Source organism: Pygoscelis adeliae, unplaced genomic scaffold (genome assembly GCF_000699105.1).
Source record: "Pygoscelis adeliae isolate BGI_AS28 unplaced genomic scaffold, ASM69910v1 Scaffold702, whole genome shotgun sequence".
NCBI classification, from domain to species: Eukaryota; Metazoa; Chordata; class Aves; order Sphenisciformes; family Spheniscidae; genus Pygoscelis; species Pygoscelis adeliae.
Window position 1 is genome coordinate 7,135 of NW_008824198.1, and position 17,736 is coordinate 24,870.

The 17,736-nt window shown below is 55.0% G+C and overlaps 1 protein-coding gene across 1 annotated transcript in view; it reads left to right on the forward strand.

Annotated features, from left to right (window-relative positions):
* Nucleotides 1-17,736, forward strand: part of LOC103925982 — a 26,247-nt gene that overhangs the window by 233 nt on the left and 8,278 nt on the right. Inside the window, exons 2-6 of the mRNA XM_009334791.1 lie at nucleotides 175-285; nucleotides 2,455-3,363; nucleotides 12,796-12,912; nucleotides 13,093-13,206; nucleotides 15,303-16,337. Coding sequence (XP_009333066.1) covers nucleotides 175-285; nucleotides 2,455-3,363; nucleotides 12,796-12,912; nucleotides 13,093-13,206; nucleotides 15,303-16,337 — 2,286 coding nt within the window. The remainder of the gene's footprint in view (nucleotides 1-174; nucleotides 286-2,454; nucleotides 3,364-12,795; nucleotides 12,913-13,092; nucleotides 13,207-15,302; nucleotides 16,338-17,736) is intronic.

Here is a 17,736-nt window from a genome sequence, read left to right on the forward strand (position 1 = left end):
AAGGGGAAACCGCTTCTCTGCAGGGCGGAGTAAAGCTCCCAGAGGTAGGAACGGGAGATGCTGGAGAGAGGCTGTATATGAAAGCAGGGTAGCTGGCAGCAAACCTCCTGGGCAAAGGAGGAGCCGAGCGGTGCTGTGCTAACCAGTAAAGAAGTTTCCTCTTTACATCAACAGACTACGGCATTCCAGAGCCGAGCTTTGCAGGCGTCGTGAAGCAAGAGGAAGAGCTGTGTGCGGAGGAGCGGGGAGCCGCGGAGGATGCGGAGTTTACCGAGCTCAGTGTGGGTGAGTTCCGAGCGATCCCGCGGCGCGCTGTGCAGCTGGAGATGCGGGGGCTCCCCGACGTTCCCGCTGTGGGACAGCGTATGCCGAGACGCGGGGACTGAGGAGGGGCAGGCGGGGCAGTGGGGAAAGAGCGAGAGCCGCGCTGAGGTTAGGAGAGCGGGCAGAAAGTGTACGGATCGTTTTACTAGTAGGAAGATGAAAGTGCCAGGTGGACAAGGCACTGCGAGCGAGGAGACGGGCATCCCTGAAATAAATCAAACAGAATACAAGGAATCATTATGAATGAGATCAAGAACAATTCTCAAGGTCTTCTCCAAAGATGATGTTATGCCAAAGTACCTGGGGAACTGAGCAAAGTTCTGCTTACTCAGTCTTGAAAGGAATGCAGTAGGCAGGGACGTGGTCCAGAGCAGCGCAGCGAGGTGGAGAGCTTCCGTATCCGGAGAGACTGAAGGCTCTCCTGATTCCTCAGCCTGAGGAAGGTGTGGCAGAGGGGGATGCAGCACGGGTCTGTGCCTGGGTGAGCGGTGCGCAGCAGGAGCTGAAGGAATGAACCTTCACTCTTTCTCACTGTCCGAGATCAGGGAGCACCCGGTGAAATGAGCAGGCATTTGCTTTAAACCAAGCAGGGCAAAGCCCGTTATCGTACGTGTGCAAGCTGTAGAACCTACTGCCACAGGGCACAGCAAAGGCTGGAAGCAAAACGGGCTTAGAAGGGGTTTGGACAAATTCCCGGATGGAATGTCACCTCTGGCTCCCATCCTGCTGCAGGGAGGCCGTCCCCCGCGTTCGGCAAGGCTGTGGCTGATGCAGAGCCTCGGCTCTTCCCTGCAGCCCCTGGGCTTCTTGGCACCCGGCCCAGAACGCTCCGCTCCTTCTTGTAGGTCCTGTCTCGCGTCCTCCAGAGCACGCCTGCTGCTCTTCTCCCGGAATTTCTTCCGCTTGGCTGCATCCTCAGAAGAGGGAGCTGTGCTCCAGAGCAGCGCCTCGATGGCTACCTAGAGGCAAGGGAAGTCACCGGTGAGCTGGGATGGCTCTGTTGTTCCCAATAATAATGTAATATTCACTTGATGAATAGACCGTCGCCAGCTCACCAGTCGCTTCCTCACCCTCAGTCCTGGTCTCTGTTTATTCTCCTTGTGCCACCTCAGAGCTGTCAGTGGGGCTTGCTCAGTTTTTGATGGTATTTGCCCTGTTGTGACTAAATCTTAGATGCTTTTTCTCGTGCGCCTTGTGTCATGTTGTCACCTCTCCGCTGTCAGTCACCGCACGGCACTAGTGAGCTGGGGAGTGACACTCTCCAGACAGGAGGCTGATCCCTGCTTAGGTTTTGCCCTCACGCTGTCAACAGCTTTCAAAATGGTTGTGTGTTGTCCTTGACCGTTGGTTGGTCTTCCACCGATGGGTCATACTCCCATCCAGGTCAACTAAAATTAAATGTTCAGGTAGGAATGAGAGTCAAGAGAAAGTCTGAGACAGGTTTAGCGTGAATAGAAAACCCCAGGCACCTAGCTCAGAGATGAAAAGCAATGAACCCCCGGAGAAAATGTACTTGTACTGCCTCAGTGAGGACTACAGAGGCGGCTTCCTCATTACATATGTTTCCTGAGCAGTAGCAGGCGTGTCTCGAGTCAAAACCAGCCAGTGTTCGCGTGTCCCCTTTCAAGAAGGGGGCTACACAGGTGGGTCACCACGTCCCGGGAGTAGAGGGAAGGTGGATCTCGGGGAATGAGCTGGAGCTCTCTGAAGAGTGAGAAATACCGAGTCATTGGTGTGGGGAGGGAGGCAGGCGTGCTGACGGGGGAAGCAAAGGGCTGCCCCAGGTCCATAAGATCTTAGCGCTTAGGAGAAGGAAGATGGCTGGAGATTATTTTGGAAACTGCTGAACTCTGCTGTCTTGGAAGGCAGCACTTCCCTCTGCCTCCTCCCTCACGGCTTCTCACGCTCACTGCTCAGCCAGCTGAAAGGGAAGCATCCCTGTGCTTTTTGCTTGTTTTCTCTCTTTCGGTCTTTCAGCTGGCTGTTGGTCTGGGAGCACAGCTGCCTTTCGCGCTCCCTGTGTAAGACGGGCCTGTTTGATTCACAGGTGGAGGGGGAGGGAGTGGGGGGGCGGTTCAGAAGGGCGTTCTGTCTCACGCCGGTGAATGTCCCCTTTGTTGTTCTTGTCAGTTCCAGCAGATGAGGTGATAACGTTCAAAATAGAGCAGCTGGACTCTGAGGAATGCCCCCAAAGCTCAGACCCCCCCACGACTTTATCCAGGGAGTCGGAGGAGCTGGTTTTCCAGGGTCCCAGCGAGGCACTGCCCTTCGATAGTCAGTACAGCTCTCCTGTGCAGCAGGGAAACCAGAGCATGAGCAGGGTGGTGCCATCTACTCCGGGGGAAGAGGGTCTCGGCGAAAGTAACGCTGTCACAATCTATGGGCAAAACTGTCCCAACAAGAGACCTCACTCGTGTAGTGCGTGTAGGAAGGGCTTCTGTCTGAAGATGCTGATGACTCACCAGGAGAGCCACGGCACACAGTGCAGCAGTGAGCACGCTGGAGACGAGGAGGGCTTCCTCCATCAGCAGCACCGGCGGACCCACATGGAAGAGAGGACCCACGTGGAAGAGAGGACCCACATGGCCCTGGAGAAGCTCAAGCAGAACCAGAATGCAAAAGCTCACGCCAGCGTCCCGGCCACGGACAAGGTGTACGGCAATCCCAGGTGCATGAAAAGCATCAACACCAACAGCAGCTGCAAGCCAAGTCAGAGGGGCCACCCGCGGGGGAGGCCTTACAAGTGCGACAAGTGTCAGGAGTGCTTCTCCCAAAAGAAAACCCTCATCATCCACCAGCGTATGCACTCGGGCCGGAGCGGAGGGGTCCTTTGGTGCTCGTACTGTGGGAAGACCTTCAGCCACCCCTCCAATCTGATCCGCCATCAGAGGATCCACACTGGGGAGAGGCCATACCAATGCAACGAGTGCCCAAAGCGCTTCACCCAGAAGCAGCACCTCCTCCAGCACGAGAAGATCCACCTGCGCGAGAGGAACTGTGTGGTCACGCAGAGTGCGAGGAAGGCACCGCTACACAGCTGCTAGGCTGTGCAGGTTCACGCAGCCCTACAGCCCCTGGAGGAGGTGGGAGAGGAGAGAGTCTCTGCTACTCAGCGTTAAAGGCTCTCTGACAATTTATCCCAAAGACCCAAGCAAAGTAGAATTAGGATCCACCTTGGCACCGCAGTCCTTTTCTTCGTGGTGGTGATGGTATACCACAGTACCTCATAGTCTGCCCAAAAATCTCTCCAGAATTAAAGTGTTTTGGGCCTCTCCAAGTTTGAGTCAGTTGTTTGAACTGGTTCCAGCGAGGTTGAGTTTTCTGAAGCTCCTCTTCGCCTGGAGTTTCCCTGGCTGCTCCCCTTGATAAAGTTCTGCTGTCCTCAATTTCACGGGTGAGTTTGAGTTGCACATTTGCAAAAGACTCCTGGCAACTAAACACGTGCACAGGGTGAGGCCTCGCTGACGGCTTGCGTGGATGCCCCCTTTGCCAAGGAGGGGCAGCCAGTCGGCTCCCAGCTCTCTCCATGCCTCGGCACAGGCCAAATGACGTTTTCACTGCTGCTTCTGCTCAGGAAGCTAGCTGGAAAAGATAGGTGCAGTTCCTTCTCTAGAGCTTGGAATCGGGTTTAGTTTGCTGAAAATGATGATGGTAGGGCCACGTTCTGCTTGGAGTTCTTCTGATGTTCCACTGGAGACTCTGGGTGTGCACTGCAGTAACTGAGGGGAATTGTCCATTGTCTGTCACCTCTGAGCGCACCCAAAGGAGGTGGCATTGCCCAAACCCCTTCTCATACCTCTATGAGACCCCCAGTGGAACTGAGTGGGGAAACCACTTGTAAGCCAGAGGTGGGGCACACCTGCACTCCCAGGCTGAAGTGAGCGTTGGGATAACTTTCTGCTGACTGCCTGTACATTAACACTTCTTTGTATTTCATTATTGCCTTCATCTCCCTCTCCTCCTGGTAGCCTCGGGTACGGATGGATGTTTTTTGTTCTTGGGGATCAGCTTTCATCATATCCCAAACCGTTAAGAAAAAGATTCCCAGCATCTGAAAAGCGTTTAGCAAATTGCCCAAATACGTAGTGCAACTTCAGGGCTGGCGTTGCTGCCTGACCTGCTTTAAACCTGCTGCTCGTTTTCCTCATCACTAATTGGGCTTTAGAAACCCCTCTGTTGCTTCCTGGTCCCAAAGTGGCTGCCAAGGGGAGGGTGCAGGTGGCTGGCTCATCCCCCTGGGAGACAGGGGATGTTCCTCTGGCTCCAGCTGGCTGCTGTGGCAGATGTTTTAGTCTGGAAATTCCTTTGGGCAAGGCGTGAGGTCTCTCTCCAGGTCCTTGCTGTTCGTTGTCGCCTGCCCTGCCAGCAGCGTAAGACAGGAGCGCTCCTGTGCCTGCTTCGGCCCAGCCGGCGAGGCCGGCTCAGAGCTCTGGGCTGTTTAAGCTAATCTGATTCTTGCCCGGTCTGGATCGGGGTGGGCCTGTGTGAACCCGCTCTGAACCCATGCTGTGGGAGCCGGCACAGAGCCGCGCGTGCCAAAGCGTCTTCAGCCACTGCAGGTGTTTGCCTGGTGACCAACTGTCTGCCGCCTTTTCCCGTCCTAGTGCTGCTGAGGTCTTTGATTTCACGGCTCCTGACGTGTCCGAGTAGGTCTGTGTGTGGTGAGCCCCTCTCTGTGCACACATCCATTTTTTTTCCAAATAAGAAATCTGTGAGGACAGAGGGTGTCGTGTTTTGTCACTTCTCGGTGTTCAGTGGCCACTTGCTACCATCAAGCAGTGAACACGGACCGGTTTTTCTCCACTGTTCGACGTGCTGAAGGAGAGTCTCTCGGCAGTGAGCAGTAGGGGGCATTTGATACCCAGACAAGCAGTTTGGGTCTTGTCCAATTAGCAGGTAAATTAAATCAGTTCTCCAGTGGTTTCCTACTGGGTCCGGTTAAACGGCTTGTTTATGTTTTACACTTTTGTTACTTAGACTGTGAGCCTTCAGGGCAGGGAACTTGTTTCTATCTGTTTGTAAAATGCCAGTTAAATTTGCAGCAGTAGATACTTGATTTTTAATAACAATAAACTTGAGCAGATTAAAGCTGTGAAGTTCTAAATGCTTCATTTTTTGGGGTCTTTTTTTTTTTTTTTAATCGTTTTACGTGCTGGTAAATGGCAGTTTGTGGTATCGTACCGTACTGGCGGAGAGACAAAAGTCTGCCTTGAATTGGAAAAAGAATGGACTGGGTTTCATTGGGTTTTTTTAACACTGCAGTGGAACCTGAGCAGGAGCATTGTTTTCCATGCGTGTATCTGAGATCCGAACAGGGCCTCAATGGTAAGAGCGTCTAAAAATAGGATGTAAATAAGCTCACTATACAATTCTCATCCTGCAGAGAGATCACATGGATCCTGCTGCCAGCAAAAAGTTTTTGGCAACCGCAGCGTTGCAGTCGTTACCAGTTTAGCGCACTCAGTTGAGTCTAGGAAGAGCAGGATGAATTCTGGGATAAAGATGCAAAGATGCTGCAGCATAAAGCAGCGGAGGGGCACTCGTCACCCATTCCCCTCTGACCAGAACATCCTGAATCTGGATGTTCTGGTCGAAGGATCACTTCGGCGGCACTCATTGGTTACTCTACAAACAACTTCAGGTGCCTTTTCTGGTCTGTTCCTGTGTCTTACGAAAGGACAATAACAAGAAACGTCGAAGTCCTGCCACGTTGCCATCTCCCCTCCCAGTTGCGCTGTTGCCGTGTATGTTCTAATGCTGACCTCCTACCACTTCATTACTATCAGACATTTTCGTTTTAAACATCAGTTAAAGAAAAAATGAAGAAGCTGTCGTGTTCACATCTGAGAGACGTCTCTGCAGCCACAACTGTAAAAGAATCGGCATTCAGATAGCAAAAAGATGGGCGTTTTAGAAGTGTGAGCTGGGGAGGGTTACGCCATCTCAACAGCACTCCTTTTTTGACTGGGAGACTTCATATGTCAACCACTGTCTGAACGTCGGAAGCACTTGATATGCTGCATATTTCATCACTTCTTGATGCTGCCTTTGATAATACAGATGAAGCTGTATTTTGCACAGTGAATCATAGTTCCCCTTGTTCTAGCCCAGCCCCCCTGTATTTCAGAGACAAATATGTATATTTATAACAAATCTCAGAGCTATTTTGAGATTCGTGCTGCTTAAATTGCAAAAATCCAACCCTGAATCCAAGAAGAAATGTCAAGTGACGTAGAAATGCGTTGCTTTTCCAGAACCAAGAGAAAGAAGAAAAACCCTCCCCATGCACAGATAGAACGATGCTTACAGGAAAGAGCGGAAGCTACAGGGGAAGGCAAAAGAAGATGTGGTGATGGGGAGAGAGTGAGTATTTTGGCAGCGCAAGGTCTCCTACACCCACCCTGAGATGCATCGTGGAATCTCCACACCTCCCATGAACAAGCGCTGAGCTTTTATCATCCTTGAGTAGCGCTTCTCGGCATGCAACTTTTTTCTGACCCTCCGTTACTTGGGCTGCTATACCTTAGGCTGGAGTAGGACAGCAGCCGCCACTGCAAAGCCAGGTGTCTAGGCCGAGATATTCTTCACAAAAGAAGGCAAAGACATGCGCAGAAAAACAGAGAGAAAAGAACAACTGACCCCGGGTGCACCCAGGACAGCAACGTCTTACTGGATTCTCAAGTTCCGGAAAACGCAAACTATTTTGCTGAAAAGCAGCTCAAGCTTTTGTTTGTTCATTTTGCAAGTACTTGCTGTTGTTAGAGCAACTCCATGTTTTTTATTGCTTTATGACTTCAGATTTTTGTTCATAAAAGCCTCTCTGTGTCTTACCACGTAGAGGTAGGCATTCTTTGCATCCCATGGAACGCTGCATTTCGAAGCGGTACGCTGGCTCTCCCGCATCCAGCTCCTTACGTAACGATTAAATGCAAGATAAGAAGAATACATGTAAGTACAGAGAAGCCCTACCATCCTCTGGCAGCCTGGCTCTCCCCGCAGGTCTGTCCCTCACCAAGAGGACCAGAACCATGCGCATGTTCACAATAGGTGTCACCTAGCACCGTTGTCAGGTTCTTAAGCCTCTTTCTGTCCCTTCTTGGGATGGGCCTGGTCCTTTCCAAACACTGGAGGGGAAGTCTGCTCCAGCCACCCTCAGCATGGCCCCGCGGTGCACACAACTGTTGTGCAGACCTGAGAGGCCCAGCACAGCTCAGCTGAACGTCCCCAGGAGGAGTACGAGCCCACCAGCCTCTCCTGGCCCAGAAGTAGCTCCTCATCGCCATGGGGTGGGACACCCAGGCAAGATTTAAAGGCAGGTAAGAGCAGTTCGTTGTACTGCAGGTCAAACACCTGATGCCTGCTACCGGAGGAGGCTACAAAGAGCTGACAGGACTCAGCACCATCCTGAGACCTACCTGTAGCAAGCGTCTGCACATCAGCCATGTAAGTAATGTTAGCAAGCGAACTTTTAACTTTGCAGTTTTGAAGACCTCTAATGGTAAATGTCCTGTTTTGCATAACTGATGGCCAGACAGTTTAGCAAACTTACCAAATTAGGAGGATAAGGTGAGGTGGTGATTCCAAGTAGGTTGTCGGTCACACAGCGGCTGTCAGACATAGAGGGAAGGCCTGGAGGTGTCACCCAACCTAACTGAAGGTGCCTCTGTGGGGATGCCTGCAGTGGAGATCCCGGATGCTTCTGGAAGACCTGAATTTGCTGAATTCCCCTGTGGTGGGTGTACCCTGTGCACAAGATCCAATAAAGGCTTCCAACCACTTCAGCTTTGTGCTCGTTTGTGCAACGTGCCTGAGACATGAGCTTCTCCTGATGCTTGTGCAGACCAGGAGAGCAGAGGGGCTGCTGCAACTGCAGATGGGGCCATTAGGAGGGCTACCTCCCCAGGGAGCTCCCCGTCAGCAAGTTGGCAGAGCAGGAGCGGGGCCGCGCAGGCGGCATCCTGCAAACCACAGCCCAGGGCCGGGCTGCACCGCAAGGCTGTCTCACCACCCCATCCCGGGGCCATGGTGGCACCTGGAGCCATGCCGAGCTGAACCACAGAGACCCTGCGCTGCACCCTGGCATGGCGGGCCAGGACAGGACTCGGGCTCAGAGGGCATCCTGCACCCACACGGCTCTGAGGAGGTCCCGAATTCCCATGGCTCTGAGAGGAGCCCAAACCTTCACGGCTCTGGGAGGACACAAAATCCTCATGGCTCTGAAGGAATCCTGAGCCTCTGCGGGGAACTAATCCCTCACGGCTATGAAAGGATCCCCAACCCTTCACAGCTCGGAGGGGACCCCGGTCCCTCACAGATCTGAGGGGATCCTGAGCCCTCACAGCTATGAGGGGACCCTGGCCTCTCACAGCTCAGAGGGGGCCCTGGGCCCTCACGGCTCCGAGAGGATCCTGTGCCCCTATGGCTCTGCAGGCAACTGATCCCTCATGGCTCTGAGGAGATCCTGGTCCCTCACGGATCTGAGAGGATCCTGTGCCCTCACAGCTCTGCGGGGAACAGATTCCTCACGGCTCTGAGGGGATCCTGAGCCCCCATGGCTCTGCGGGGGACCCTGATCCCTCACAGCTCTGAGAAGATCTGCACCCTCACGGCTCTGCAGGTCCCAATCCCTCATGGCTCTGAGGGGATCCTGCCGCCCCCATGGCTCTGCGGGGGACCCTGATCCCTCATGGCTCTAAAGGGACCCCAAGCTTTCATGGCTCTGAGGGGATCGTGAGCTCCCATAGCTCTGAGGAGACGCTGGTCCCTCCTGGCTCAGAGGGGACCCCGACCCCTCCCGGCCCTGAGAGGATCCCCGGTCCTTCACGGCTCAGAGGGGACCCCGACCCCTCCCGGCCCTGAGAGGATCCCCGGTCCTTCACGGCTCAGAGGGGACCCCGACCCCTCCCGGCCCTGAGAGGATCCCCGGTCCTTCACGGCTCAGAGGGGACCCCGACCCCTCCCGGCCCTGAGAGGATCCCCGGTCCTTCACGGCTCAGAGGGGACCCCGACCCCTCCCGGCCCTGAGAGGATCCCCGGTCCTTCACGGCTCAGAGGGGACCCCGACCCCTCCCGGCCCTGAGAGGATCCCCGGTCCTTCACGGCTCAGAGGGGACCCCGGCCCCTCCCGGCCCTGAGAGGATCCCCGGTCCTTCACGGCTCAGAGGGGACCCCGGCCCCTCCCGGCCCTGAGAGGATCCCCGGTCCTTCACGGCTCAGAGGGGACCCCGGCCCCTCCCGGCCCTGAGAGGATCCCCGGTCCTTCACGGCTCAGAGGGGACCCCGGCCCCTCCCGGCCCTGAGAGGATCCCCGGTCCTTCACGGCTCAGAGGGGACCCCGGCCCCTCCCGGCCCTGAGAGGATCCCCGGTCCTTCACGGCTCAGAGGGGACCCCGGCCCCTCCCGGCCCTGAGAGGATCCCCGGTCCTTCACGGCTCAGAGGGGACCCCGGCCCCTCCCGGCCCTGAGAGGATCCCCGGTCCTTCACGGCTCAGAGGGGACCCCGGCCCCTCCCGGCCCTGAGAGGATCCCCGGTCCTTCACGGCTCAGAGGGGACCCCGGCCCCTCCCGGCCCTGAGAGGATCCCCGGTCCTTCACGGCTCAGAGGGGACCCCGGCCCCTCCCGGCCCTGAGAGGATCCCCGGTCCTTCACGGCTCAGAGGGGACCCCGGCCCCTCCCGGCCCTGAGAGGATCCCCGGTCCTTCACGGCTCAGAGGGGACCCCGGCCCCTCCCGGCCCTGAGAGGATCCCCGGTCCTTCACGGCTCAGAGGGGACCCCGGCCCCTCCCGGCCCTGAGAGGATCCCCGGTCCTTCACGGCTCAGAGGGGACCCCGGCCCCTCCCGGCCCTGAGAGGATCCCCGGTCCTTCACGGCTCAGAGGGGACCCCGGCCCCTCCCGGCCCTGAGAGGATCCCCGGTCCTTCACGGCTCAGAGGGGACCCCGGCCCCTCCCGGCCCTGAGAGGATCCCCGGTCCTTCACGGCTCAGAGGGGACCCCGGCCCCTCCCGGCCCTGAGAGGATCCCCGGTCCTTCACGGCTCAGAGGGGACCCCGGCCCCTCCCGGCCCTGAGAGGATCCCCGGTCCTTCACGGCTCAGAGGGGACCCCGGCCCCTCCCGGCCCTGAGAGGATCCCCGGTCCTTCACGGCTCAGAGGGGACCCCGGCCCCTCCCGGCCCTGAGAGGATCCCCGGTCCTTCACGGCTCAGAGGGGACCCCGGCCCCTCCCGGCCCTGAGAGGATCCCCGGTCCTTCACGGCTCAGAGGGGACCCCGGCCCCTCCCGGCCCTGAGAGGATCCCCGGTCCTTCACGACCTCACGCCTCCCGCAGAGCCGGACGCTCCCCGATGTGATGCCCAGGCCCGGTGGGAAGACGGGAACCGGCCGTGTGCTCGGAGCTGCGAGGATGGGGACGGGAGAGGTGATCCTGCGGAGACCGGTACCGGTGAGTGGCTTCAGGGCTACCGGGGCTGTCGGGACACGGACCGCCCAACACCCGGCAGCTGGGCTCTTTTTGGGACGTTGGCCTCTCTCCACGGCGCTTGCCGTGTTGAGCGTGGTCTTCCAAACTTGGCTGTTGGGCATCTCATCCCTCCCAGCCTTACCAGAACGCCACACCAAACCACCTCTTTCCCCTCTCCCGGTCGCTGAGCCGCCCGCAAGTTGCACGCGTCAAACCTGCAGTCCCCTTGCCGTTCGGCCGTGCCTGCGTTGCCGGTCAAAGCGGGATGACGTTCCGTTTTCCAGTCTGAAGGCCGGCTGCCAAGAGGAATTTCTATTCCGCGTGCACAAACGTACACAACGTAGTTGTTCTTGCACACACGGAAAGTATTCCTCTAACTCATTGATTGTGTTGGAGGTGTAAAGGTAACGTGCAGAGCATTCGCCCGTCTGTTGTTCCTTATGTATGTTTTTTTTTCTTTTTTCAGTAAGTTTCATTCATAATTCTCACTAGTGCTTTTCTGATGGGTTCAAAGTGGTGTGCGTTTTACCAAGAGCGACTGAAAAGGGAATGGCGTAACTCTGGCAAAGCCAAGAGAGAAACAAAACTCGGGAACGAGAATTCCAGTGGCGCTGTCCTCTCCCAGGGCCGCGTAGAAGGTGTTTTCATTCGCTAATGGGCGCCGCCACAAAATGGGCATTACACTTGCGTGAAACTCTCGTGTGTTTCCCACATCAAACATCCGCTGAGGGTTTTGTGACAAGTATTTTAGGTCTGTTTAAGAGACCTTGGTCAGTGAGAACTAGAACTGACGTGAGGTTTTCTCTAGAACGTGAGCTAGAACAGAGCTGCTGTGCCTGGGAGGGGATGAGAATCGGAATTAATTTTGTGTACGGAATTAAAATAACATTGGTTCCCATTAACAGCAGACAGCATAATCCATATTAAGCAAGAGGAAGAGTTGTGCGCTGCAGATCAGCAGGAGGGGGAGGCTGGAGAAGCTCCTGAAGAGCCCTGCCCGGGTGAGTAACTGCATACCTCGGAGGGAAAATGAAACAGAGGGATTAAATTCCAAGGTAGTTTGGTTTTTTTTTTCCACCTCTTCTCTTGTATTCCAAATCTTTTATAAAAAGCTCACAAGTTTTGAACAGACTTGCCACCAGTCCTGACGGGTAAGGGCCGGTATTTCGTCTTTCCCTTCCCACGGCCATTTTGGAGTTTGCGGAGCATGTGGCTGGTTTTCATCCAGGCAGTGCCGTGCGGAATAGGAAATGTTCTCCCTTAAACTCCCTACTTTGCTTCCCTCAAGTTGATGGCTCTAAGCTGGTTAAATATCTACTGCGAAGTGGGCCACTGGTCACTTTTTGGGGCCGATGGGTTAACTCGGAGGAGGCGAAAATCAGTGCCAGAATGAGGTCTGTGGTTGGTGCCACCCACTGCGGGGGGCCGCGATTGCGTGGAGGCAGGACTGTGCGGGCTGTTCTGGCTCCAGGGGAATCGGAGCGGCTGTGGCAGCTCCTCGGCTCCACGTCCCCTGCAGCCTTCTCTTGGCAGGGGCCGCCGCGCCTCTCCTCCTGCGTATCCAGTGGCTTCAGGTTGCCTTTTCCCTCCTCCTTTCTCTTCGGTGGTTTTTCTGCGCCCGCGGGCGAGCGCGCTGACTCCCTGGTAGTGCTGTTGCTGTAACAGGTGGTACCCGGGGAGGCCGCGCAGCCCAGGGACCTGTTTCTTGCCTTCGCGCTTGGTGGTGCCTCTTTGCGTTACGGATAAACTGTTCTGCTTTGGAGCTTGACTGTCCTCACTCTTTACAAAGGGTAGCAGCTCTGTCTGTTGGCTCCGCTGTAATTTTACTTGGCTTCCAGTGTACGTGGCCAACTGGGATTTTTAGACCTTTCCATCAGGTTTCGTTAAGAAACTGGGCTTGTGGGAGCTTGGCTTGGGGGAAAACAAAAGACAAAACCAGAGCAGGTTTCGCCCTTGTGAGATCCTGAGCTTACGCTCTTATGATGTGCTTGTCTTGAATTTTCTCCTTTAGCAGAGCAAGCGTTTTATGAGCCCGAGGCTTCAAGTCAAACCAAGAAAGGCAAAGAGGCGTATGCCAGGGAGCTGCCGGGCGCAGAGGGTGAGGACCTCCCAAGAGACCCTGACGCAGGTGAGGATTCCCTGGCAAAAACTCCCACTGGGGGAATTACCCCTCAGGTGGCTCTTCGTGTCGTGTCTTCCCCGAGGCTTTGTCAGCGCTTTTCTTATCTTTGTGAATTCCCGAATCTTCCGTGCTTTGCATCTTTTTCTCCAGTGTTTCTCAGTTGTGTAAATTCTCCCCGATGAACAGGATTTCAGACTTACGCAACTGATGTTTTGTCGTGGATTAAACAAGAGGAGGAGCCACGCTGCCCGGGACGACAAGACTTGGGGAAAGAAGAGATCTCTACAGATTCGAGTACAGGTCAGTAATGGATTTCAGCTGAGGTTTCTGGGACAGCAAATCTAATTTAGAGCATTTTTTTATACTATACTAAATGTCACGACCTCATAATGTAAGCCATGAAAGAACTGGAACAAACCTCAGTCTGCTAGTTAACATCTGTTCACAAAAAATTCAGGTTCTGTCAGCTGAAGAGTCTCCTTCCTCCTTCAGCTGGTCTAAAACCGTCACAGGCACTGTCTTGGGTTTCTGCTGAGGCAAGCACAGTGGTGTGCTCAGGCCTTACGGATCGAGTTTGTGCTTCCAGCTGGCTTGATGGTGTCTAAACCTGGTACCGGCGAAGGTGGAGCCCTGACTTTGCGTTCCCAAGCAGGAGAGCTATCCTGCAGCCAAAGAGAAGGCAGCTTTAATGCAAAGCAATTTGAGGACGTGTGATTTGGAGATGCACACGCTGACATTCATTCGGAGGAGCTTTTGTACGGAGCGCACCTGGAGTACGGGTCATGCCTGAGGTAGAGTTAATAGAGGGAGATTCATCTTTGGATCAAGGCTTAACCTCGGGGAACGGGTGTGCAATTTTGGATAGGGGTATTAAATACGATCTCTTGGGCCACAACCCGGGACCACTCAGTATAGCTCTCAAGTGGGTAACTGATGAGGGGGTGCAGAGGAATATTTTGTGTAGAAATCAGTTGGCAGCCTGGAATTCCTTCACTTCGTGTGAGTTATTTAAACATTCGTGGGCACGCGATGAAGTTACTATAAAGGAAATCAAGGGATAAACTCTCAGTATGCCGGGAACTGCCGACGTGAATGATTTTGCCCCACAGAAAAAGGTCATCCAGGATATTGCGCTGGTGTAAGGCTGGATCAGCTCCACCTAACTCCTCCCCGAGGGAGACCTGTCCCAGCTGCTCTGAGAGAGCTCACAGGGTGGGCTCCCCGGCTGACTCTGTTCCAGACCTTCCAGTCTGTGCTTACACGTGACCTGGAGTTACTGGGGTGAGAGGACGTGCTTAGGCAATTACTGTAGAGCAGCCGGTGCCTTTTACGTTCGCGCTTTCGCTTGGCCTGTGGTAACATGTTTGTGTGCTGATGTCCCAGTAGGCAGCCAGAGAAATAAGAGCTCAGGATGTTTATGCGGCGCAGGTAACTTTGGGCTTACCTGGCTGGCCTCGCTGAGAGACCTGTGGGTCCTTCAAGATGCTCAGTGGAGCCTTTCTGTGGCAACTCTCAGACGTTGGAAGGGTCACAGGTCTTAGGGGATGGAAAAATCACAGAGCGTTAGAAAGCTGGGCTGAAGAGCATTGGCGAAAATAAGCTGGAAAATGAAACACTGGATATTTGTCGCAGGAAACAGTAATTACAGAAAGAGGGGATTTGCAGGTCAGCAGAACAGTTTTGTCCAATGGCAAATCTAGAGCTGTGCCTAAGCAGCTAAAGGCACCAGGTACCTTTTTGGGTTGGATTATCGGGAGTCGTACATGTTTTCCAAGGAAAGCAGGAGAGGGGGGAGAGGCAGTCTGACTGACGCCTCTCAGTCCGGGCATGCCTCTGCATCGAGCCGGAGCTGCGTGCCCATCTGGGGATCGCTTGGAAAGTGCGAGAGCCTTCCTCTCCACTCAGCACTGCTCCGAGCCCTCTGAACAAAGACACGGCAGGAGAGTGTCTCCCCCCAGAAGCCCAGCCTGCAGACAACGGTTCACGTACAAGAAGGGGCGCGCCCACACCGACTCGCTGAGCTGGTTTCGGTGCCTCGGCTTGGACCCTTTGCTTCTCTAGATGCTCGCTGGAGTGTCTGGAGAGCCGCTGAGAGCACTGAGGTGTGACGGCGTCCGCTCTGTCAGGGAACTTAGGCCTCACGCTTCCGACATCTGAATGAGAGGGTGAAGGTGAAACGTTGCAGTAGTGAATTTTCACGTAGATTTAAAAAAATAATTGCAAAAAGACCTTTTATTTTCCTGGAGTTTTTGTTTCAGTGGAACGCTGGTACTTGGTCTTCCCCTCAGTATTAAAGCCTCCCATCTTTGTCTTTCCATTAGCGTGACATGGCTGTAGACTTGGATATTCTTAAGCGGCTTCCCTAATTGAAAGACTCTGAAATCTATCTGTTTCAGCGCACGATGAAAACACAAAGAGGGACCCTCCGGCAGATTGCTTTGAAAGCACGGTGTGTGACTCGGAGGTACCAGGAAGACCTGGGGAGAAGTTTTCCAAGGCTCCTAGCCCCGCAGTGACATGCGACGGTCAGTGGAATTCAGAAATGATGGAAACAAACACCACCGGGAACGGCCTTGGGGGTGACGCTCGGTATGACCGAGGGTTTGGTGAGCACTTGGATTTCTTTAGCCCTCAGGAGAACGGTGTTGGGAAGAGACCGTGCGCGTACAACAAATGTGAGGGAAACTCCAGCCAGCAGGAACATCTTCAGACTCCCCAGGGAGCCCGGGGAGGGGAGACGTTTCCAGGCCCCACGTGTGAGAAGACTCTCAGCGAAAGGGTGTTCCATCTGCTGCACGCGCAGCCGTGTGCTCCGGGTGAGAAAGGCACGGGGCAGGGGGCTGATCCTGCCTCCTGCGAGGGGCTGCCCGCGGGGCCGCAGCTGGTGGCCCGCACCGAGCGTGGACAAAACCCTGCGGGCGGAACCAGGCTTCGTGACCACAGCGGCCCGGGCGGAGAGGAGCAGCCGTCTGCGGAAAGCGAGGAGAGCTTCCCCGCAGAAAACCCGTTAGCCAGCCCCTGCTGGGATCACCCGCCGGACAGGTCGGAGGCCTGCACCAGGTGCAGGCAGCACTTCGCGCCCAGGGGCAGCCCGGCAAGCCAGCAGCAGAGCCAGGGCAGGGGCAAGTCCTACATCTGCAGCGACTGTGGGAAAAGCTTCGTTTGCCATTCGTGGCTCGTTAGACACCAGATGACTCACACGGGAGAGAGGCCCTACAAGTGCTCCGAGTGTGACAAAAGCTACAGGAGAAAGGATTATCTTCTAAACCACCAGCGCCGGCACTCGGGAGAGGGGCTCTTCCAGTGCCCCCTCTGCAGGAAAAGGTTTGTGCTCAGGAGGAGTTTCATGAAGCATCAGGAAAGTCACGTGCAAGAAACACATCTGACGTTGGCCGGTTGGCCCTGCACAGAGATCAGGGCGTCTGTAATGCACTCCATATAGAAAATCCCGTCCAGCCGGGGGGGTCGCAGCCCGCTTGGCTGTCACCCTTGCTGGGCAGGAGGCAGGGCCGTGGCGGGATCTCCCAGCTCTGTGCTGGACCCTGGAGGGAGGAGGCTGTCGAACAGCCGTCCCGAGCCCCCTCCCGGGCAAAGGGAGAAGGTTGGGGGGTTGTTTTCCGCAGGCAATCCGCGTTGCAATGGTCTGCGGAGCTGTTTCACAGCTTTCGCCGGTGCCCGTAGCTGTTGGGGACGTGTTGGAGCTGTGTAGGAAGTCCGCGGTGCTCAGAGTTACTGCTGGCCGTGAATCCGCGCAGGAGAGAAATCACATCGACACACGGAACAATTTGTAACCCTTCAGGCTGGATATCTGCAATGTTATCCCTAGGCTGCTGAAAGTCCGGAGTCCAGGGACTGGGCTGAAAACAAGTGAGTTAAAGTTACTAATCGTCCGCTAAACAAGTGCGAAAGAGCGTCAGGAAAGACCCGCGTGTGTGAAATGCTTTGAGAAAAGAAGCGTTGACCCTGTGGCTGTTTGAAAGAAGCCTCTTCAGGAAGTGGCAACTAGACAGAGGGGAGCAGAGCCTGAGAGGCAGCTTGTTCCCACAGTTAAATCACGGAGCTCCTGGGGCTCCGTGCTGCTGAACACCGAGAGAGGATTCCTGAAGGCTGGGGCCCTCGCCTGGAGTTGTAAAATGACCGGGAAGCCTGGAATATGATTTTAATTTTGCATAGCCTTAAAGTTGTGTTGCACTTATTTGACCACGTCGTTACAGGTCTTCTGCTTCTGTTCAATTTTCCGAATCCTACGAAAACAGAACGTTTAGATGCTCGTTAAACATTCTCCTATTTTTGCTCATATTCAGTGTCTCTTAAGGGGGAGAGCGCTGTTGAGAGTCTGACGTGTTGTGACATCGCAACGACGCGATTCATTCCTTTTAGTAATAAAAGAGCCTGGATATATCATCTGTCACCTTGTTGTGGATGGCGTTGGGCCTCGTGGAAAAAAACATACAGAAGCAGGAGCACTGGCTGAGTCAGGCAAGAGCCCGTTTTGGTTCAGGGCTCCTTCACCGTCAGCCAGTCGTGACAAATTCTGTTAAACAGCCTTTTTACGTGCATGTTTCTGCTCAAGTTTTGTTAGGGTGCTTTCCTTGTGGGCTGGAAATGTCACGTTTTTTTTTAAATTGAAATTGTTAGAGAAATGCCGTGGGTCATTCTTCGGGGGGAGGAGAAAAGATGAGCACGGTTGAAGCGAGAGGAGAAACTCTGGCTCTGCCGTGCCCCAAACCCCCGTTTTCAAGGCAAATCTTTGCGTTAGAAGATGTGGAAATAACCGACGACGGAGAAGGGGGAACAGCGGGTTTCTCTCCGGGCTGGGACGGGGCTCGT